This window comes from Petromyzon marinus, chromosome 1 (genome assembly GCF_048934315.1).
Source record: "Petromyzon marinus isolate PM22_M1 ecotype Great Lakes invasive population chromosome 1, UKy_Petmar_22M1.pri1.0, whole genome shotgun sequence".
Classification (NCBI taxonomy): Eukaryota; Metazoa; Chordata; class Hyperoartia; order Petromyzontiformes; family Petromyzontidae; genus Petromyzon; species Petromyzon marinus.
The window spans coordinates 13,748,883-13,772,970 of record NC_133667.1 but is presented as its reverse complement, the minus strand read 5'-3'; the positions used below and the strand labels follow the sequence as shown (position 1 = coordinate 13,772,970).

Genomic DNA, 24,088 nt, shown 5'->3' with positions numbered 1-24,088 from the left:
GAGGCGGAGGGGGGGCAGAGGGGGGGGCAGAGGGGGGGGTGGAGGCGGAGGGGGGGTGGAGGCGGGGGGGATGGAGGCGGAGGGGGGGCAGAGGGGGGGTGGAGGCGGAGGGGGGGTGGAGGCGGAGGGGGGGGCAGAGGGGGGGGGATGGAGGCGGAGGGGGGGGCAGAGGGGGGGGTGGAGGCGGGGGGGGATGGAGGCGGAGGGGGGGGGCAGAGGGGGGGGGTGGAGGCGGAGGGGGGTGGAGGCGGAGGGGGGGCAGAGGGGGGGGCAGAGGGGGGGTGGAGGGGGGAGGTGGAGGCGGAGGGGGGATGGAGGCGGAGGGGGGGATGGAGGCGGAGGGGTTTAAGGCGGGGGGGGGGGGGATAGAGGCGGTGGAGGATGGAGGCGAGGAGGGGGGGCAAGATGAACAGTTGCATTTATGTGCCATTAAAAAGGGCCATTGTCCGAAACGTCACCTATTATATATTTTTTTCCGTTATATATTTTTCCATTCAGGTTACAGTATTATTTACCAATGTGTTAATTTTATGTTAATTGTGCTTATGGGTTCGATCCCAAACCTCACGCCTGCTGTAGATTTGGGGTTTGCATCTCTCTCTCCCCGTGATCGCGTGGATTTTTTTCCGGGTCCTTCGGTTTTCCTCTCCACATTTAGAATCAACATCACGCGTTTAGAGTATTTGGCGACTGCGATACATTTCCACGTGATAAGCCACTTCGTTTTGCTAACGTTTGTGGCCAGATCGCTTCTAAAAAAAAGAGCTCTATGGCTAAGTGGGTCTTACCTGGTAAAATAAAAAAAACAGTTTCATAGTTTAAAATAAAGATTATTTAGGTAATGCCAATAAAAAAAACCCCACTGCTCTCCAATGTTGGGTGACTCTTATGAGGCAGTCCCATCACAAGGGAGAAACTCAAAACAAATAGACAATATATATTCTTGGTTCTTTCGGTAAAGTCACGTTGAAGGGAAACAATAAAATAATAAATTATATATAAAACAATAAAAATTCTCACGACGTTTCGACTGTAACACAAGCAGTCATCATCAGGTGTGAAAACCAACGGCAGGAAACATTTGAAAGAAGTGGCGGTTACTTTTTTTTGCCCGTATTGGAACAGCTGTATGGACATGAAAACTTAATTTACCTGTTACAAGAATACGGGTAAACCGTATGGGTTGACAGCTTTTGGGATGTGAGCATCTGCCTGCTGATGATCTGATGCGATTGATGGTCACACGAGCATCTACGATGAGGAATTTCAAAGCCAGGAGCTGTGCGATGGTTATTTGGGTCTCGAATTAAGGCAGTGTTATCTACGAATGTGGTGATTTGTCTTGTTTGTTGATAGTTTTTTTTTACGCGCGGCACTGCCAACGCTGCAGCATAAAAAAAACAATTACAAGAGGCCCTTTAAGAATATCGCGGGGCTTACGTTCATGGGAAGTGCCGCTTAAGTCTTATCTAAATTAGTGGGTTTATGTCATCATCATCGTCGTCACGATCCATGGGCAGATAGTCGATTCCCCGCGATGGGTCGAAACCGCGAACGACGCACCCGCAATATTCAAAGGCCACCCCCTAGGGGCCGTCCATAAATGACGTCACGCACCTAGGAGGGGGGGGGATCAGATATTTGTGACGATGTATGACGAGGGGGGGGGGGTTGAGAAATGTGACGTCACATCAAAATGCGCAACTTTAAATAAATTTCGACAACACGTTCTACTTAATTAAATAGACTTTTAAAATAAATGTTTTCTCCTACAACATCAGAGTGCAGCGCCACATTAAATACGCACTACAATATATATTATATATATTTTATTATTTTATTGTTTCCCTTCAACGTGACTTTACCGAAAGAACCAAGAATATGAATTACTGCAGTAACGAAAGCTTTAAATAAAAATTTACGCACTACAATGACAATAGTTTAAAGCGATTTGAAGCATGTTTTTTGGGGGGGGGGGCAGAGCTTTGTGACGTCATATTTGAGGGGGGTTTGACTTTTTGTGACGCCGTGTGACGAAGGGGGGGGGGTCAAAAATCGTCCAAAATCGCGTGACGTCATTTATGGACGGCCCCCTACAGTAAAACACTGTTGCGGTGGCGTGGGTGGCGTGGTTAATTTTTTTTAAAAAAAAGTAAATTGCCACGGTCCCTTGGTATCGAATTCAATAGTAGTAGTAGGAGGAGGAAGAGACGGCGGGTGTCATCATCACCGCGACCCCTGACCCGACCAGGGGGGGTGGGGGGGGGGAGTTTGACCCGAGCCTCCTTCTCCTTCTGTTGCCCCCCGTCCAGCCGCCGGGCGACTCGAGACGGCAGCGTGAGGAAGGACGCCGAGGAGGTGGAGGGTTGGTGGTGGTGGTGGAGACTTTCTTCCTCTTCAGTTCAACGTTTCTCGGGAAGGATCAGCTGTTGGCTGGTGGTTGGTGGCGGCGGTGGTTGGTGGTGGCGAGGCCACGGCTTTGGTGGTTTCCACTCCATCGACCCACCCACCCACCCATTACAATTTTTTTTCTCAATCCCAGAGTTATCGTGGCAGGCACCGCTATATCGGCTCCCGAAAGTCCTTCACCTACCCGTAGGTAAGATTGTTAATGGCATCCGCCTCGATGTTGGGGGGGTAAAAAAAAAGTCTTAATCGCGGCGTTGTGTGTGTGTGTGAGGGAGGGGTAAGGCTGTGTGACGTGATAGCAGCGTTATTACAGCAACAACAACAACAACCCTCTCGCTCAGTCTCCCATGATCATCATCGTCCGCTATGGCTCCATCCACTGCTGGATGAAGCGGGCGGATGGCCACACATCTCTACGATGCTGCGACGTTGTAACTAACAATCTCCCCACCACCGCCCCGTCCACCCCGACCTCCTTACCCCCCCCCCCCCCCCACGACATCTTGCACACACATTGCGGTTTTAAAATTTTTATTAAAACGAAGGCGACTTAATTGCAACGACGAATTAACGGGTTTGAAATCGGCCCCCGAGGGCGTTTCCTTGTGAGATGGATATCGCGTGCGCGATTGCGTCCGTCGGTCAACCCGTGCCCAGTTACGTTCGTCGTTCGAAGACGTTGATAATAAACCTATAGGCGACTTGGGCAATGCTGATGGAAGGTTATGAAATCGGGTTAGGTCGCCGTTTTGATCGCGATATCGCGAGGCCTTTTCCTTTGATGGCGACGCTCTCGAAGAAGGGGACAAGGTCCCTTTGTACCGCAGCAGTGGATTGATCATGGCTGGTGATGATGGTTTGTAAATGTACACGGCGGCAGCAGCGGCAGCATTGCTAATCAGCTCTGCGGCTTATTGACGAGCTCCCGCTGGTGTGCCCCTCATTTCAAAGTCAAGTGAGTCGTGCTGTCTCCTTGCCTCCACCGCGGTCGTTAAATCTTCCAAAGTTTCTCGCAATTTTTGTGCGTGTCATTTCCGCGTATAGGTCCGTTCGTTATTTCCCATCGTGTCTGTCGTTTCGTCATGTAGGTCCGTCTGGGCTCCTGTTTGTCATGTCAGTCTACCGGGACATCTGTGAAAAAGAGCTTTATAGCTCATCCGAATGCCTCCCAGGACAAATTAAGATTCTGATACTGTCAGTCGGTTTGGCCTGTCTGTTCGTCAGTCCGCCGTGGTCGTCTGTCCGGCTGTCTATTTGAACCGCTCTTATTTGCGGAACCCACCGTCTATCATCACACCTGGTTACAACTTGCGGGGGGGGGGGTTGTTTTAAAAGTGTTGCTGACAACAGCTTGGCACTTTCAGAATCCCGTTGCTGATTGTGATTACATACATGTCAACTCATATGGGTTTACCCGTATTCTTCTTGTACAGGGAAATTGAGTTTTCAGGTCCACATGGCTTGGCGCCATTTCAATACGGGCAAAAAAATAATGCGTTGTGTATTTGTGTTTCTCCCTTGGCATGGGACTTTGTAGGATGAACGTTGAGATTTATAAGGGCACGGGGTGAGTGGGTGACCGATACGGTCTGAATTTGTCTGTAATAAGGTAGACACTGATAAGGGGTTGACAGGTATGTGATTTAGATTCACACAGTATTATTCATTTTCCAGAAGAATGCATAAACAAATTGCACAGCTCTTATGCACACTACTTATTGTGTCCACTGCTGGTGTATCCTGTTGCTAGTTATTATTCTTGTAATTTTGTGTTGCCTTCACGCGGATAATGAAATGATTCTCCTGTTTCCTCATATCCGCAGGCAAATACGGATCGAGTCAGGGGTGCATCTAATTTGAAGGGCAGATAGGATAAGTTTCACTCTCATTGGCAAACGAGAAGCAGAGTTGTACTCCTACAAAAGGAGTGCCGATTTAACCTCCGATGAGTGCGGCTGGCTATGTGCAGTGCGAAAGAAGTTAAACATACATATACATGTATGATGCATGGTGATAATAATTTAACAGCAATTCTATAATGATAACCTCAGCTTTTGTCAGTCTACACTGGTCAAGTCAAATTGTTGTTTAGAATAACGTAACCGAATACAACCATATGTTCATCAATGTGGCTTGGCGAAGGTGGGGCCGCAAAGCCGGTTCGGATATCACTCCCCACTGATATTCGCCTTGGCAGGGTATCGACTATGGTGGCTGGGTTCACAGTGCAGATCGCCTAACCACTGCTCCACTGCTGAACCTATTTTGAATGATCGGAGTTTTGTTTGGTGTGTGTGGAAAACTATAGTGAGTGGAGAAAACCACATGTATGAAAGGAGAGCATGCAAACGCGATTTAGCAATGTTTTCAAGCTGACCTGGTTTGTTACTTAAAATAAATAAATCCAATAACACTCAAATCAATGGCTATATTTTATTCTTAGATTTTCCTCCACACCCCATCAGGATGGCGTGCGCAGTGGCCACCCCGGTGCTGGAGCCAAGCGGGGACTTCCCGGCGTGGCTGGAGGCGCAGGGCGTGAACGCGGAGGTGGCCCGGGCCATGGACTCCGAGCTGGGCATCCGGGACTACGGGGTCCTGCGCGCCTGCGTCGGGGACGGCCTCGTGCGGGCCGAGCTGCTGGCCACGGCGCGCGACCGCCTGCCCTTCGGCTTCTACGCCGTGCTGCGGCAGGTAGTGAAGGCCCTGCAGGGCGCCGAGCACCACGACGCCGGGACGCCGCGCTGGGACGACGCCGCTTCCTCCCCTGGTGACGTGACCCTGGGAGGCCTGGTGGAGGTGCTGCTCGCGCTGTTCAGCGGCTTGAGCCGGGAGCTGCTGTTGTCCGTGCAGAGGCTGGGGGCCATGGATGGCGCCGGTACATATGTTGAGCCCTCCAGTCCACCTGGGGAGGAAGTTCAACACCAGGATGACGTGACGGCGTGCAGCGCGGCAACGGAGCTGCTGGAAGCGAGCGAGTGTGAACCCCCGCCTTACAGTGAGTTTGTACTTTTCTCATTCAATGTATTGAACTCTTCACCCATCGTAATATACGTGTAGGTTTTCAGAACACACTGAAACGGTGGTGGTTAAGCATTCCTGTAATCCGGCACTGTGGAGACAGAGGGTTAGTGGATCGAACTAACCTTGTGCCATATCCTGGCTCGCCAGGAGATGGCATACAGCGAAAATATGGACTCCATCGGTTCCGTGTGTACGGGATTGATTGCTTCCCCCTCGTACACGTGACTTTTCTCCAGGGATCCAATGCACGACATCCTGCATACCAGGCAAGGGAGTTAACATCTCGCCACTGCAGGGCCAAGAAAGATCCTAGAATGGACCTAGAAAGATCCTTGTTGAACGAAGAGATAGACCTCCACTTAATTCACACTCTTACTGAAACCAAAAAGACTGACAAGCGGGAGAGATCCTGACTGAAACTGAGAATAGACCCCTACTCAACCTATGGCGGTGCTTCTCAACTTCATTTCTCGTGACCCATCCTTTTTGTGGTTACCAGTCTTTTCTGTTCTCTCCCACTTTAGTCTTTTGCTAAATAGCATATCTTTTGCAGAAATTCCCTCAATCCCATCTTATCTTTGAGCGTTCTTAATTTCACTTTATAGACCCTTTCCAGTTGTCAAATCAGCATTTTTTCTGCCTTTTTTGTCCTCAACATCCTTGCAGACCTTTCTTCACCAAGCTGTTACATAATAGAATGTGCCCAACCCACATATTTATATTATTGTGCACATTGATCTACTGCACACTGCATTGTACCTGATGGTTGGTAATCAAGGACATCTGTACTGGTTTCTTACATGCTATGAAGGGCTATTTCCCAAAACTTCACCTATTATAAACTTTTCCCTTTAAGGCCACAGTGTTATTGACAAATGTATTCAGTTTTTTGTTCTTTGTACCAGTCGGGGTCGCAAGGACTGAACTTGAGAAACACTGCCCGAGAGAGAGACCCCTATTTAAATCAAGAGACCCCTACCAAAGGCACAGATCTTGTAAAACTTTTAATTGAATGTGTGTCTTTCGGCAGATGAGACGGGGGAGAATCTGATACCGAACGTGGACTTCACCGGCTTGGAATGGTCGGGACACATCATTAAAATGGAGACTTGCGATCACGGTGAGGTGTTCCGTGTGCTTGCACAGATGCCGTGTATATTGCAAGGGTGGACCCATAGCCATTGCACTGTGGAAGTCAACACAGGGGTCCTGATTTTAAGTGTGCATTTCCAGACGAGGTGGAAGAGGCTGTGGACGATGGTGACTTGGTTTACAGAGAGCGCACGCTGCAAATGGACCCATCTAATGGTATGACGGCTGTGCACTCGTGCAGTTCAATTGTCCTTTAACACCTCTTTTCCACTGGCACATCTTACCTGAGACAGTGCATGTGAATCAGAATCTTTATTTATCCTGGATAAATCCGATGAACTATGAAGCTCTTTTTCACAGATGTCTGGTAGGAGCTAGTTAGAAAGTTACAACAAAAACGACCAGTACAACGTTTATGTGACATCAGTCAGGGGCATGCCTGGCTTTTGCAGTGGAAAATCAATCAGGGGCCTCCTGGAGCTGTGCCGAGTTGGCACAGCATGGCACTGGACATGGCTCGGTTAACCTCCCGAGGGTCCATTGAGGTTCAGCTTCTCGTGCGGCAAGCATGGCTCGCGTAGTTGTCATCGTCAAACCTGTCTCCCTGCTCAAACGAGCCATGGGCAGGGCTCATCTCGGTTGGTGGTCCCGTGCCAGCAGTGAAAATTCCACATTCCTATGTTGGGCATAAATTGCTCCATGGGACGTCTACTGTTGACTTCCCACAAAAAGGCTTCTTTACACCTCCTCTTAACAATTGGTGCTAGAGCGAAGCATGGACCAACCGACAGGATGGTATTGAATTTAATCAAGGTATTTAAATGGAGCATTTAAGTTAGTTTATCAATAAAAATACCTTGAATGATACCACCAGGTCCTCCTCCACCTCCACTACCAACTCCTCTTCATTCTCCACTTCTTCCATCCATCATCTCCTCTTCTACCTCCTTAACCTCCTCCGTCGCCTCCGTCGTCATCTCCGCTTTCTCCACCTCCAGGCCAAAGCTCCTCCTCTGCGGGCTTCATCATCAAGGACGTCACCTCGCTGCAGGACTCTGCCTGCCAGACGCTCACCAACCTCTCGGGCCGCTATCCCCGTGCACGCCGATCAGCCCCACCACGACGCCGCCCCAAAGCCACCATCACCACCGCCACAACCACCACCACCGCCTCCTCCTCCGCCACCACCTCCTCCTCCTTTACCTCCTCCGCCCCAGCATCATCGTCAACGACATCGGGACCCTTCTCTCCTCGCAGCAACACCGCTCTGCGTCCGATCGCCAAACGTTGCGCGCCCGTGCCAACGCACGCATCAACGTCAGCGCCAGCTGCCACAAACTACCGGACGCCCGTGGCCTCTGTGCCCAAGTACAGGCCCATCAGGCCCAGGCCGATGGATCCGTCGAGGGAACGTTCGCGCCCATTTGACGCTGCTGCTGCCGCCGCCGCTGCAGCCGCCACCATCGCTAACGTCGCAGCCGGCCCAGCCCTCGCAGAGCAAGGCTCGCACCGCTACCAGGTGCGTGGGTGGCAGAACTTGGTTGTGCTGCCCAGGTACTCGTGCGGGGACAAGAAGCCCGAGGGGTAGGGTTGCCTGGGCCCCTTTGTAGGCTCGCATGTGTTCGTTGGTTATCTAATTAGTTCGAATCTCTGCACGACCATTCCTCTGGTCCATTTGGCAGAATGCCATCGGGTACGGTCACGAAATTCCTGGGACTGATTTGTATGGTTTGTATGACTTAGCCCTCCGCATGATAGGGACTGCGGTTCGTATGTTTGAATTGCAGTGATGCCATTACCCTGTACCCACAGCAGCGTGTCATGGTGCTTCTTTCACGATATATGCATGGCTTTAATTTCAGTTGGGCCTGTCCGGGTCCGTGACCCGGAATATATTTGCATACCCGGCACACCACATCCAGTATACCTTTTGCAATAGCTGTGATTGCTAGTCACGTGCCACCTACTCCATTTTCAGTCAGAAATTAAGCCCTGGATGTGATTCGTGGTTTGCCATATTGATCCAATATTCACTTCATTTCTTTTATTTTGCGGTGAAATGTTTTGGCCACTAGCAGCAGCAGAGCTAACGTGAACCCATTACGTGCAAAGGTGTACGAATCAAAAAAACTAGTTGATTCTTGCATGTACGATCCATTTCATGTATCATGCGTCCAGCTGCCGGTGGTAGTGATGGTGACAATGACGATTATGATGGTGATGTTTATTCGAGGATAAATTATGATGGGCTGAGTTGACTTTATTGAACCTATTTTTACGGTCACAACAGAGGACGTGCGTATATGCAAGTAAGATTGGTAGGTCTGGAGATTGTGCCCTCTGGGGGCTGAGCTGACTGTTAAGTGGGATTTGACCTTGAAACCGTTCCAATTGTAAAATCAAGAGTTATTATTTTATGTTGATGTTGGTTAACTCCATGAATACCTTTGTGAAATTTGACCAACCAATTTAAATTTTTTGGTAATCTGATGCTATTTGGGTTATAATGAGGTCGCGTTTGTCTGCATTTGTTAACGTAAATGGCGGGTGAAGCTTTGAACACAAACCTTCCCTATTGAGCCATTTAGACCATAAGTGCAAATTAGGGAGCACCTTAACAGAGGTTTTTTTGGATTAGATTTCGTAAATATAAATGTGTCAATAAACCCGCCACCACCAGACAGCCAACAGTAAAGTGTGTCACGTAAGCAAAACATGCCAATCCGTTACTAGTACAGCACACCGGTGTGTTGGAGACTAAACCCACAACATTTACGATTTGAGTATGACGTTTCACCAGTAATTCCAACCAACATCATCAGGCGACAGCCAGATTTGGAGAAATGCTTCTGTTTCGTTCTTAAATAGAGGGATAAATGTCATGTCGTCACCTGTGAGCCAATCAGGTGCGAATGCCAGGGGTGGGGGGGGGGGTTATTGTATGCATATAAATAACAATGGATATCCATTATCGGTTGGGTTATTCATAGAGTAATAGTGGTGGGTTTAACGACACATTTTTATATACGCGATCTAACCGAAAAAAGCTCTTGTGGATAATATTGATTGCGAAAGCCTACGTGTTAAACTACGGAGCACCTATTAAGGCCAGCATGGCACGCACACAGGGAAATGGCGGTGGTGTGGCCACCACTACACCAATCGCCTATGTCTCCCCAATGCCGATATTCACATATACAACACCACCAGGTGACCATTTAACACTCATTTAGCTTAGGAGTGGCTAAGGCTAGGGTGAGGTTCCAGTTGTCACTGACGTTTTCAGTGGCTGAGAATCGTACCCAGGTTGGAATTGCAGTGCCTTGTGCAAACCATTGCAATTAAGAGTGCGGACGATAACAACCACAGCGACCATTTGCCACTAAGTGATGGTGATGCCACTTTTACACTTATGACAGCCTAGGTGGACTGTGATACCATGTAACATGTCGAAAGCTCACTGGCAGGAGGTCATGGGACATGCCCAGGTACTATGGGTTAACTGACTGAGATGACTGACACACACAACCTACGTTTCACAAATTTGTATTGTGTAGTTTGACATGTTTGGTTTTCTCGTTTGTTTCGCCAGTTGGAACATAAAAAAAAGTGTGACCGTAATTGTTGCAACATCAAAACGAACCTGTAACATACGTCATGTGATAAATAACAATAAACTCAATCAATGGAGACCATTGGAGTGTAGCGATCTTAAATTTAAAGTGTACAAAAAAGTTTTGACTCCTGAGCGAGTGAAGGAGACAAATAATTTTAAGTTCTAAGTTTATTTTGTTTAACCATGTGAGAACTCGGAGAGACCAGGGTGAGTCTCATTTGCAAGAGTGACCTGGGGCATTAGCCGCTAGTGGGCGACAATTTCTATGTTTAGTCTCAAGGTGTTTGCGGTGGAATTTTCGAATTTGGTAAAATTCTGACGCCAGCACGCGATAGCCTACTCTTGCAAATGATGTCAGGGGATCTTTAATGTCCACTGTGATGCAGACGGCATGTATCAATATGGTTGTTATACCCTCAGTCTGTTATCATTATATTACTCGAGAATAAGTCTTTGTTTCACCAGGTGAAAACAAATTGAGATTGGAAGTCTTTTTGTAAGGCTGACATGGATCAAGGACTGATGACAGTGCATTGCATTTCAGACCTCCAAAACGTACACCGTTAAAGAGGCCGACGAGAGGAATTGAGGTTGCACATGAGAGCTAAACGCAGCATGTTAAAGCATGCGGAACATACCACAGCGATTATCATAACAGGCACATATCATCATGGTGTACTCTACTAACAAACACAACATTGTCATTAAAAAGTGTAACATTGTAATCGAATGAGATCATGCGATGGGAAACAATTGAATTAAAACTTTCCAAGGACAGGACATGTATTAATTATATGCAGTTGGAAAAACATCACGCAAGCAATGCTTTTGGCTATTTTGTCAAGATGTGAATGTTGAGACAGGGTTGCATTTAGACGCTCTATATAGAGCCAAACGATATTGTACCAAATTTGTCCCTGTTAAGATAAGTGATGTGGGAGGCACTGCTCTTTTCTATTGACAGCCCTAAGCTAATTGTGGAAATGCCATATTCCCATGGCAGTAGTTTTTCTCTACATAGAACACTCACCATTGACTTCCCACAAAATGGCAATAATGTAACCTCCTTGCAGGATGATGATGATGGGCTGAGGTGGCTGCCACCCCGGATTTGAATTTCTGAGCTGCGGATTATGAGTTGACCTCATTCAGATGTGTCCATTTGTGTACATTTTTATAGTACTATGAATGAGTCTCTCCTAGTCATGTGTATAATTTGATTCGTACAATTAACAAAATGAATGTCTCCTAGTAATGTACCGATTAATCCCTCCAGTATTTGGAGGAATTGTCACGAATCATGGCACGAATCGATTCTATAATTCTTTCAAAAATGGTAAATAATCGATTCTTTCACGCACGACTTGTTCCATGCAAAGTTATCGTAAGAATCTATTTTAGTTGATGAATCAAAGCATCCTTACCCATCTAGCTTCTCCCAACTTATACAAACATGGGACAATGCTCATTGTTGCAGCCCTGAGTCCGAAATTGAATTGGCCTATGGAAATGGATATTTGGTCCAGAGGACAAATGATGAAGACAATGCTGATATTACATATTTGAAATGAAGACTAGGGTCATGTTGGAATTGGTAGCGAGGATGGTGGTGGCGATGACAACTTCGCAACAATAGTTGCAACAGCACACTAAAAGATGATGACGATTATGACGATGATTGACAATCGTCATGAAGATGATGATGATCATTATGATGACGATCATAACGATAACGACAGTGATGATGATCGTGATGATAACGGCGACACTGTTATTTCCGCAGGCGGTCGCCGCTAACTGCCAGAGCGCTGCGGGGACCCGGGCACCCCTGAACCTCCGCGCATTCCTGCAGAGGCGCGCGCCACACCTCTTTGAAGCGTGCCAGAGCACAGGCATGTTATCGCAGTCCTCGAGGAAGGAATTGGTCAAATTGGCCGTTTCCCACCTGGTCGAACGGCACGGCTTGTACGTATTCCTGAGCAGTTCGACAGTGTCGCGGTGTGGTGAGGTGTTGTCTCCCAATCAGACGGACGGACAGATGTGCATACAGATATACATACAGATATACAGACAGACAAACAGGCAGGCAGAGTTAGAGAAAGGCAAGAACGCTGGCAGGATTGACCAGACACGTATGCAGACATGCGGGCATGCAGGCAGTCACACAGGCAAAAAGACAGACATACAGGCAGACTAGCAGGCAGGCAAGCAGAGAGGCAGACGGGCAGAAGAGAAAACAGGCTGACGAAAGGTAGGCACACAAGTAGATTGGCATGCAGGTGTATATATAGAGACCTATGGTCCAGCATACAGACAAGACACACACACACAGACACATAGAAAGAACAGGTAGACTGTCACAGGCACACTGATTGGCAGGCATAGAGGCAGATGGCCAGATAGATTGCTAGACATACGGACATACGCTAGGCTGTTGCTACGTAGATATACTCATTGTTCGGGAGAAACTGTTGTGTTTCTGTGTTTGTTACGTGTGTGTCCCCTCGTGTACTGTGGCAACCTTAATGGTTGCTCACACCATTTTAAAGTGAGGTTTGTGAGCCTGAAGAAGTCCTTGTCTTGGCGTATGTGCAGTTAGTGTGCATGCGTTTGTGAGGAGTGGTGATGTAGTGGTTCGTGCACAGCACTGCAAACCTGTAGACAGGCGTTCGATGCCCAGCCATGGATGACATCAGTGGCAAGTGGAATCTGAACCTGTTCTGGGCCTCCCCTAGGTGAACTTGGCGTTAAATAAGTAGCTGGTGCGGTGTGTAAACTTTAGCACTCAAGAGACAAAGACAGCGAGGCATGACACTGGTCACCGACCTTAATGTACGCGATATGACCTAAATAGGTACTCGCTAACGGCATTTGACCACTCAACTAATAAGGCTATATAGTGATCTTTATGCAGTATATAACTATGTGCATGTGTTTATATATGTGCGGTTATATGTGCGAAAGCGTGTTGTACGTGTGCATCTTTATTGTGTATGTGTAGTCCTGGGCGGTAACCGGTTAGCGTAATCCGATTACCAAAGACCAGCACCAGTAGTCCTATAGTATTACCAAATATAGATATGTAGACAATGTCTCATAAAGCTGTCTCCACTTAAATATAAGTAATGTTTACACAACCCATAGGTCCCACAGGCTTCTGGAAGTGAATGATTTTCAGCAGCGTTGATTCATTGTAAGCAAAACTGTGGACCAGTTTTACTATACGTGTTTACAGAGACAATGTATGTCTCTGTACACACTGAGCATAGTGCTGTCATTTATTAATTTAAATCAGCCTAGCATGCGTTGATGTAAAGATGCGTGGATAGCCATTTGTTATTCCGCTGCAGGATTTGGGCCTCCCCACACTGTCCTTCCCATAACATAGTCCCACAGCCTATAGTCACCTGCTTTGCACAGTGGTGAACCATCCCAAGCACTATCCAGGCTCAAGCCTGCTTTGATCTGGCAAGATCGGGCGTGTTCCGAGTTGATTTTGCATTAGGCTGATTTACATGAAGTAATTTTAAACATAGGCAAGTAATTCGGTTATGTTACTTTTAAAACTACAGATATGGAGTTGTATTACGATACTTCTAAAATGCTATAATCAGCAAGAAGGGACAAATTACCTATGAGGTTAAACTCCCCTTAACATTGGCTTAAGTCCATGCTTAGTAAGATAAATTAAAAACTTTCCAGCGTGCGGCTGTGGTCATCCAGAACAGACCGTACAACATGTAACAACGCAATGCCCAGTCCACAAATAGCGATCCACTCCGCTACTATTGACCTGATTATCTGGCTTAACCACCTGAATGTAAATTTGTAGTTGTTGCTCTGCATCTTCATCGGCCATACGAAAGAAGAAGAAGTAGTAATACATTGCATTTTTTAAGCAGGGAATTGTGGGATGAAAGTCTTTGGAATCGATGTCCGGCCTGCATAACTTTACAGGAAGAACAGGATGGATACGGTATTTGTTTAATTTATTATAAGAAAGCCGCATTAGTTTATTGTATGGTTTGAAGCATAGCTAGCTACTACGCTTGTTGCAATTCAATTTCAATTCAATGCGTGGTCATTTATTGACACATTTTAGTCTAATTTATCGACACATTTTAATCTAATTGAAAGGTCTACTTTTCATAATTTGACAGTTAGTCTAGGTGTACATTACAAACATGTCCAAATTGATACATGTGTTATGAAAACCTGAGCTCGAATACAAGTTTCAGCCACCCGTGATCGAACCGGATTCTCAAGTGTAGGGAATTGATGGTCTTAGTCCAGTCGCTGACAAATTGTTTGCTTTTTCACCTACTTTGGCTAATGCGATAGTAATGCGAACAACATTTACACCATTGGAAACCTCATTTGCCAGTAACTCTGATGGTGCATTGTCTTTGAGTTGTGCGCCTTTTGGCGTCTTCTGGTCCAACACCATGTGAGACGAGGCTCTAAAGAAAGCTGTCTCGGGTGTGGACCAATCAATTTCAAGGACAGTGCATACATTATCAGAGTTGTTTTTTGTTTGCGTTCCGACCGCAGGTATTGTGGTCAATGTAAACATGACTCCTTTAAAAAAGGTGTCAGTTTTGTTGCCAGATAAAAGGGTAAAAAGCCAATTATCGAACAACATTTCTCATTCACAGTGAATGTGTGAATGTGAAGCGCCCCATAAATGGACCTCAGAAGTAGTTCCGTGATGGTGCCTTCCACGGGCCATTTTATAACACACAGGGCAATGCACCGCTCGGCGAGAGTTCAATGACATGATGCATAGAGCAGTATTACACTGCATGTATCAGGCATTGAGGCATGGTTTTTTTTTTGGGGGGGGGGGGGGGCTTATCATGACGCCGCATGGGTATTTCTGTGCTCCCACAACTCCCTCTAGCTACCCAAGTTCCGTGGAGAAGACGAGCATCTCCCAGGAAATAATCGACATCTTCCCGTCCCAGAGACTGGACATCGGGGACTCGAGTGTCACTGGCCATGTGAGTTTATTTACCTAATTTATTCTCGGGTAGATGAGCGAGTTAAGCAAGCGAGCGAGCGAGTGAGTGGGTATGTGACCGAGTATGTGTATATGTTATTGGTTGAGAGTGTGAGCGATTATGTTGGTGGTTGAGTAAGTTGGTGAAAGGGTGGGTGGGTCGGTGGGTGAGTACGTATGTTGAACTTCTTTCGCACCGTATGTGGCCAACCGTGCTAATCGAGTAATTTCGTGCGTACGATGGTGAGTGAGTGTGTTGGCAAGTAATTGTGTGAGTGACTGAATTAGTTAATAAGGTGCGTCGGTATTGTGGGTGGGTAACAATGTGGTAAGTAAGTGGGTGAATAAGTTGGTGGTAAGAATGTGAGTGGAAAACATTAAATTTATTGCAAAAGCATCCTTAAAGAGACATTGACCAAGAAACCCCATGCAGGATCCTTCTGAAAATGAGTCTGACACTGCGTTAGGATTTAATAGTCGTCGCTAATATTATTTCAGTGCAGGGATGGACAAACCACAGCTCAAAAGCCGCATGCGGCTCCTGGATAGTTAACAGTGTGGCTCAAGAGAGATACAATTGTTTTACTTTTCAATGTAACCTCATTTGAAATAGAAAAACATTTGCAGAAGCAGGAGTGGCCTGGGGCACTTGCACCTGGCAACAGAGCCAAACATGATTACTCCTGGGGCGCTTTCACAGATGCACACCGGCCCTGCAAATCTTGCTGCTCTCGGCCATATGAAGATTTTTTGCATGTGGCACGTACAGCGGGGAAGCTTGGCCACCGCCGTTACAGCAAAACAAATGCGCACGGTCCGCATCGAACAATCTTGCGCCCGTGTCTGCCACAGGAACATTTTTACGACCCTCAGGGCCACACGGGATTTGTAGAAGTCCGTCTGCGGAATCTGCGGCGCAAGCTGAACGCCGACCAGAAAAAATTCTCGAAAAGGCACAAGCGGAAACTGGAGGAGGGCGGGTGCGGCATGGCGGCGGCGATGGCCGTCAAGCGGAGCCGGACACTGCTGCTGGACCCGAGCGACGCCACGAGTGACCCAGAGCAAATCCCGCGAGATTTCCAGCGCCTGGTGGCCATTCCCGGTCTGGTGAGTTGAGTTAGATTGCGGGTGGTGGTCGGGTTGGTGGCTGGGTGGTGTGGGTAGAGTGCTTGGATGAGTTTGTGAATGAGTGGGTGATTTAGTGAGTAAGGTGAATGAATGGGTAAGTATGTTAGATGAAATTGTGATATCGTGGGTTATTGAGTGTTGGGCGATTACGTGGGTTTGTGTGTGAGTGCGAGTGAGTGTGCCGATGAGTGAGTGTGAATGGGTGGGTGAGGGTGGTGTGTGAATGAATGCGTATATGAGTGGGTATGTTTACACGTGAGAATGTGATTAATTTGATCATGGAGTGATTAGGCAAGTATGGGTGTGTATTTGAGTATTTGAATGAGGGTAGGTTGGTGGATGGGTCAGAATTCAGGTGGATGAGTGGGTGGATGGTTTGATAAATATGTAGGTAGGATGCATGTGAGTGGTTGGGTAGGTAACTGCATGTGACTGTATGGGTGAGTGTATCGGCAATGGCATCAATGTTTAGTGACAATTGCAATATTCTAGAGATAACAATAATAATGACCCTAATTATTATTTGATTGATGACAACGACAATAATGGGGGGCACCTTTGACCCCGCTGATGAACATCGCGGTCAAAATCGCAAAATTGTCCCCCTCGCCCAGCTCGATGCGGAGTTCGACAAAATCTCATACGGGAAGGGACGCAACTTTGTGGAGCGGTGGGAGCACACGTACGTGCCTAAGCTGCGCCGGCTCGCCGTTCACGAGTCCGAGGACGTGAAGATCCTTCTCCGGGATGTGGAGGTGGCAGCTACCCCCGGTGAGCGCGACGGTCCACACACACCCCCACTTTATCAGCCACAGAGAGACGCGGCTGCAGGCAGTCCCCTCGAAGGGAAGGCGCAACCAGAAATGAGTATGTACGTATGTATTTTGAATTGATTTCACACCATGCATAGCCAACCGTGCTAATCGGAGGTGCGGAGCAAAAAAAGGCGTGGATTACAGGATGCTTTATTACAGTGCGGGGGTGGACACACTTTGCACCTCCAATGAGCACGATTGGCTACATACGGTGCAAAAGAAGTTCAGCATACAGTAAAACCTTGGATTGCGAGCATAATTCGTTCCGGAAACGTGTTTGTAATCCAAAGCACTCATATATCAAAGCACTCGTATATCAGTAGTGATCACGTGACACTCGGCAGACAAAGCGTGTACGTACTACTCGTATTGCAAGACCTCGCTCGTTTATCAAATTAATTATTATTAAAAAATTTAGCTTGTCTTGCAAAACACTCGCAGACCAAGTTACTCGCATTCCAAGGTTTTACTGCACATACATGCTTTCCAATGTACGCTCGTCCGCGAGACGATTTAATTCTCGAAAACTAAATTACCTGGAACACGCCCGATCTCGTCAAGATCTCGGAAGCTAAAGCAGGCTTGAGCTTGGAATGGGGACCACCATGCACAGCAGGTTGTTATAGGGCATGGGGTTGCGTGGTGAGCAGCAGAGAGCAGTGCAGAAAAATCTATTGTAGTACGAAACAGTAATTTCTTAACACAGAAGATGCATTCCTGAAAATTGCCACGTTACGCGTGGAATTACTGGCTATATATATACACACATTACAGGGAATGAATAAATGAAACATTGCAAATTTGAATCACATTTGCACTTTTAAATAATCCTGCAGTTATCCCATGGCAGGGCAAATAACCGAGATGAGGGTATGCCGCATAATGTATCATTCTGCGTACAATATCATACAGCTTAGGCACGCAGCTCAAGAAAGTAGTTCATTGTCGACCGCTCAGAAACTGCGTCATAACGGGGGGCACGTTCCGCTTTGCGTGAAAAGTGTAACCCCCATGGAAGAACCTCGTTATAGCAAAAGCGCATTTTATGAACACACGTTAAGCGAGGATTTCCCAGTGCTTCTATATTCCCACGTCTATACTCTCTGCCATCACCAACATCACACTGACCAGTGTGGTGAAGTATGGTCACCCCCACAAACCCACATAATATGCAGAGGCCCTCATCCAGCGATGGACTGATACAGGGCTGTACATTTAATATATTGAGATGTTTGGCCAATTATTTTGCAATGAGTGTTTCATGTGTGTGGAGAAGCAAACCCGCATATGGTTGGGATAGCACTCAACATCTTCCACAAACGGGTACCCACCCACTTTCTGTAACGATTTTTACTTGGCAGTCTCACCAGCCCAATAGGTCAAGAGTTTCACAGCATGTTACGACAATCTACGCCCGATTCACCGACCCCACTTCCCTTTCCAGCGTTCAAGGCCCGTAAACATGTGCATGTCACCTGACTCAGGTTTTTGCTATCGTTGCCTCCGTGTACAATTCCTTCTCATTCAGATGAAGTCTGCTTCACGATGCTCAAAATCTTGACACACCTGCTCCCCCCGACGATGGCCGGCCCAGCCAAGGGCTCCAAGTGCAGCATCAAATGTGCGCTTCCTTACCTCGTCGACTTTGCTCCGGTGAGTTATACGCCAGGGATAGTATCGGGGTTTTGGCGAAACCGCCTGTGATTAAACCGGGTTATCGGGTATGTATGTTGAACTTCTTTCGCACCGTATGTAGCCAACCGTGTTCATCGGAGGAGCAGCAGGTTGATGCTCTCGGCTCGGTCACCAATGGCCACAACGATAAAAATCGTGTTAAATTTGGCAAAAAAATCCATCTCTGAGAGTGTTTAATACTGGTTTGGTTGTCATGCGGCACACATTCCTCTCTGTAGCGGGGATGCCTGGAAGAAAGCTGCACACTAATTTGTGGATAAGAGGTCACTATGAAGATATTTCAGAAGTGGTTCCGTAATATCTCTTTCCATGGGCCATTCTCTGACATGGGGGGGGGGGTGGGTGCTGCGCTGCTCTGTGAGAATTTTGAATGAATTAATCTCGATTTAAAGCTTTCGTGACTGCAATGATTCATCTTCTTTGGTTCTTTCGGTAAAGTCACGTAGAATGATAATAAAATAATAAATTGATAAAATAAAATAACACAATAATATTCTCACGACGTTTCGGCCACAACACAAGCGGCCTTCATCAGGTGAAGGGGGCGAGACTGTCTGGTAGGACAGCGCTGGAGTGAAAGAGCCACGTTCAGATACGGCCTCTATTTCTGCAGCAGCTTAAAGGCCGTATCTGAACGTGGCTCTTTCACTCCAGCGCTGTCCTACCAGACAGTCTCGCCCCCTTCACCTGATGAAGGCTGCTTGTGTTGTGGCCGAAACGTCGTGAGAATATTATTGTTATTTTATTTTATCAATTTATTATTTTATTATCATTCTACGTGACTTTACCGAAAAAACCAAAGAAGATGAATTAATCTCATGACAATATTTAATTATGATAGCGTCGTTCATGCAAATTGCATCTCGCCACGCTGAGGAACCAGACAAGCTGGAACGTAGCTATGACCCAGGTGGTTTTGGGGCAGCTCTACTAATAATTATTCTAATCAAAGAATCACCTTCAAATGTAGGATTGGCTGCTGTGTTAGCTTGTAATATTTCCATCCGCCGCAAGTGCGCTCTTCCGAGCTTGGCCACGTGTTGTGCGTATCTTCCGTCAAGGTTTTCGCCACGCAATGCTGCGGGGATTTACCTTAGTTCCTCAAGAACTGATGTGGGCATCTTCTGGAGTTGATGTCGATGCCTGCAGTAGTGTGTGGCAGAAGCTTGACAGAAGAAACGCCCAGCACATGGCCTGACCTAGAAGACCATGCTTAGATTACGAGTGCCTGCGAAAACCAACTGACTTAACTTTATTTCAGTTCTACACTAGAAATGTACATACATGTGTTCTGTGCTGTATAAACGTACTTGACATTGTATAAACGTATACTGCACGCATATTTTAACATGTTTATATAAGCCTTTGCCATGTTTGTGTCACTTGAACCCTGCCTTGTAAAGGAGATGTTCAATATGAAGGGGTAAATCCGGGTTAAAAAATTTCATCGGCAAAATACGAATCAACAGGTGGGCACGAGCGCCAGTGCGCTGCTCGACGACGCTGCCATCTTTCCTCCGCGGACTCAGCCCTACCTCGTCGGCCTTGGAATCGGAGCGGTGGCGCCGGCGGTGGGATCGGGGCGTCCGAGCTACGCGATCGTGGCACGCGGCGCCGGCGTAGCGCTGACGCTGCGGCAGTCGACACTGGTTGGAGCGCTGGATCAGCTCTTCAAGCTGCTCTGGGTGTGCGGGGTGCAGTATCCGGCGCAGGTGGCACCCGTCTATGGCTTCCTCGAGCACGTGTACGGCATGCCGGCACCACGAGCACTCTGCAGGAGGAGCAAGGTGCTGGAGCTCGTCGGAAAGCTACAGCTCATGTGAGCCTGAGGCGGAGCGATCGGCAAAGTGCGAACAGACGTACAGCGGTGGCCCGTGTCCAAAGGAATCCTTTGCATCGTTGTGCAGGAATGGACCCTCCGATGGTGGATGATACAAACACAGCAGTGCCCTGTATCGGTGTCTAGGAATGGCATGGCCCTCCAGTAGTGCCCGCTACACACATCAGTCGTCTGTATCAATGTCCAGGAATGTATCAGCCTCCAGTGATGTCCGCAACACACTAAAATATCCTGTATCAATGTCGAGTAATGTTTGGACCTCCAGTGATGCCCACTCCGCAATGTTTCCTGTATCAGTGTCCAGGAATGTGTGAACCTCCAGTGATGTACACTACACACAGCAGTCCCCCTGTGACAGTGTCCCAGAATGTGGACCTCCAATCGCATCCACTCCACACAACAGCGTCCTACATCAATGTTCAGGAGCATATGGACTTCCAGTGATGTATACGACATGTACTCTCCAGAAATGTAAAGACTTCCAGTAGTGTCCACTACAAACATCAGTATCCTCTATCAATGTTCGGGAATGTATGGATCCCCAGTGACATACAACATGCAGTATTCCCCCAAATTAGCATCTAGTAATGCATGGACTTCCAGTGGTGGTCACTATATATACACACACACACAAAGTCCTCCGAGTAGTCAGATGTGGACAGAACTTCATTGCTTTTATATCAGTGTCGAGGAACGGATGGAACTTCCTACGAACACTATGTATGTGTAATGGTATCAATGTGCACATGAAACATGGAAGGTGAACCTATAACCCTATCTTCTATAAAAATGTCTTATTAATAGAGCGCGGTGTAGAACTGGTGTAGAACTCGTGCAGCGAGTCGCTCGTGCAAGTCTAGAGCGCACGGCCCAAAGCCCAAGTGTCGCCCAAATGCTCTTTCATGCAGATATATCTACAGCCATCTCTTGAAGACTGTAGGCGATCGCTCATTGCGTATTACCGCAGGAAGCTTACTCCACAGACGCAGAGCGAAGACGGTGAAGCGACATTCGGCGAGCTCGGTCGTGAATGGACTCCTGGTGGTAGATCCTTTGCAGCTCCTGCCACATTTTATGATGCAAGAATACATGATGCTGCCGTGATGGGAAGGGTTTGCAAATTGAACTTGTAATCTAGAGGTTGTGGGTTGGGTTTGTTGTAATATCCCAGCGTGGCAGGTAAAATAGCAAGTTTTTTTAAATCTCAAAATCACCGCAGTAAGGCGACTGGAAGCTCGCATGTGGCGTGGTAAGGTGCGGGAGCTCCCACCTCTTCCAAGGAATCTGGCCAGGGTGAAAGCGGAGCAAATGCCCTCTAGAGCAGTGATTCTCAACCGGGTGTACGCCCCCCCCCCCGGGGGTGTACGTGGCAATGTCACAGGTGAGGTGTTTATAACTGCCTGAAATTATATCATACATGCGAGTCATTGGTGAATAATAATTTGTGAATCTGCCAAGATAAAATAAATCCATATGATAACCTGGAATGATATAAAAGACCTTGCTAGACTCATTGATCGTAAACAATGTGGGGTTTCAAAGGGTAACCCGCGAGCGCGAACAAATGGCGTCATTCATGCAGAGGGTCCGGTGATTTTTTTTGTTTTCGCTTGCAGTTACTAGCTAGTTGGGATAACTCACAAAATTGACAATTGGTGAAAATGTTCGTGTTCATTATTCATACATTTCTCAACCATGTTGGGCCAGGAAAGTTGGGGTTACTCGGTTGAAACAAAATTCAACAGGGGGGGGGGGTAACAGTAGCCAAAAAAGTTTGCGAACCACTGCTCAAGAGGGACTCTAAGAGCTCCCTCTAATGGAGGTCCTGCCAGCAGTGATGTGAGCAAGCAATTGCAGGACTGCGCCTTTACCTTATCTTTTACATTACTCTGTTACCAGGCACTCCCTTACTGTTGATTTGGTTGTATATCTGGAATGGATGTCAATATATTTACGACGACGTGCATCGTTATTATCCAACACTTGTTGCGGTGTACTTTATGCATAGCCAAGTGAGGAAAATCTCTCACGGGAGACATTCCAAACTCTCACGTATACTGATGGTTTTATGGTATATTTGTGTATTTTGTATTGTTTGCCGTTTTATTCCTGTGTCATGTACATGCACAATTAATTATTTGCATACATGAGGCATCATATTACAGGTTGCATATTGGTACCGTTATCCGGAGGCACCCGGTTTGATTCCAGGGCAAGGGTGGTATAAACTCTCGAGCGCGAGTTTGTTACGGACAAACACTTCTAAGTGCTGTACGCTCGTTACGTCTGTATTGACGGACTGCCTGCGAGGGGCAGCAGTGTAACACGTGGGTATGTCCACCGCACGATATACTCCAACCCCTGTAATCAGTGTGGTGGATAAGACACGTGACAGTGGAGATTTACAAAACTGCTGTGCATCTCACTGGACCCTTTAAACATTGGGAAGACTGAGATTATATAAGCATTATTTAACTAACATCGTCGTCATCTTCCTTCTGGGAAGGGTAAAATGTGCACCATTTGGTGCAGCAAAATCAATAGGGTGGGGGGGGGGTTGTGTTTTCATTAAGGATTGTTCCTGGGAGAAAAATGTGGAATTTCCAACCTTCGCTGCAGAAATCGAAAGCTGTTGATTGGCCCTCACTGAAGGAAAGTGGGAATTCCACCACTGGCGAAAGACCAGCACTAATTCTAAAAGCATATGTAAATATAGGGATACTTAGACTTTTAACAGGTGTTGTATTGATTAACATTCAGTTACACTTCAAAATGTAAAAGTACCTGATGCAGTATGTACTCTTCATATAAATTGTCTAAATAAGTTCATTCTGGTAATTCTGTAATCCTGGGTTTTGTTACTGGCGACATCGAGGGTCAGATGAGGCCCACGATGGTTCTTGAAAGTGACCCAAGCTATTGAGTGGTCAGAGATATGGTCACGGAGACAATGTAGATTATAGTCTTGGTTCTTTCGGTAAAGTCATGTAGATAGAAAATAAAAAAAATGTTTAATAAAAAATAAAAGCTGGCGGATGAAGACCGCTTGTGTTGTGATCGAAACGTCGTGGGTTTTTTTTGCTTTTATTTTTAACTTAATTTAATCTTCATTTTCTGTCTACGTGACTTTACCGAAAGAACCAAGAATAAGAATTCCTGCAGTCATGAAAGAGTGAAAATTTTAAATGTAGATTAGTGAACTGAAACTGATTTAAATTAGATATAGATGACAGTGCTGCAGATAAAAACAACAATTTGTAAGTTGAAAGATAAATGAGACCTACTAACATAAGGTACACATTCGTGCTCAGGTGTAATGTCACGTGGCGTCATAACATCTGGATGTCATAGGCTTTTAATAGCTGTCCTAGGTATACATATTCTGATGCGTTTTCCAGTTGTCCTTCCAATATATGAAGTGTTTTTATTAACCTTGTCTAATGACCTTATTTGTTCTCATTCAACCCAAA

General features: G+C 46.8%; 1 protein-coding gene across 2 annotated transcripts; it reads left to right on the top strand.

Annotated features, from left to right (window-relative positions):
- Positions 1–2,240: 2,240 nt before the first annotated feature.
- LOC116942309 (uncharacterized) lies at positions 2,241–24,049 on the top strand. Of its 2 annotated transcripts, none has more exons than XM_032954051.2 (11): positions 2,241–2,599; positions 4,875–5,407; positions 6,464–6,553; positions 6,667–6,741; positions 7,524–8,044; positions 11,925–12,106; positions 15,042–15,141; positions 15,993–16,247; positions 16,883–17,039; positions 18,612–18,736; positions 20,248–24,049. In XM_032954051.2, the coding sequence occupies exons 2-11, from the start codon at positions 4,876–4,878 to the stop codon at positions 20,599–20,601; spliced, it is 2,391 nt and encodes a 796-aa protein (XP_032809942.1). In that variant the 5' UTR covers positions 2,241–2,599; position 4,875; the 3' UTR covers positions 20,602–24,049. The 2 variants fall into 2 exon arrangements, with proteins under 2 accessions (XP_032809942.1, XP_032809932.1); XM_032954041.2 differs by having other exon boundaries at positions 4,853–5,407.
- The last annotated feature ends 39 nt before the right edge of the window (positions 24,050–24,088 follow it).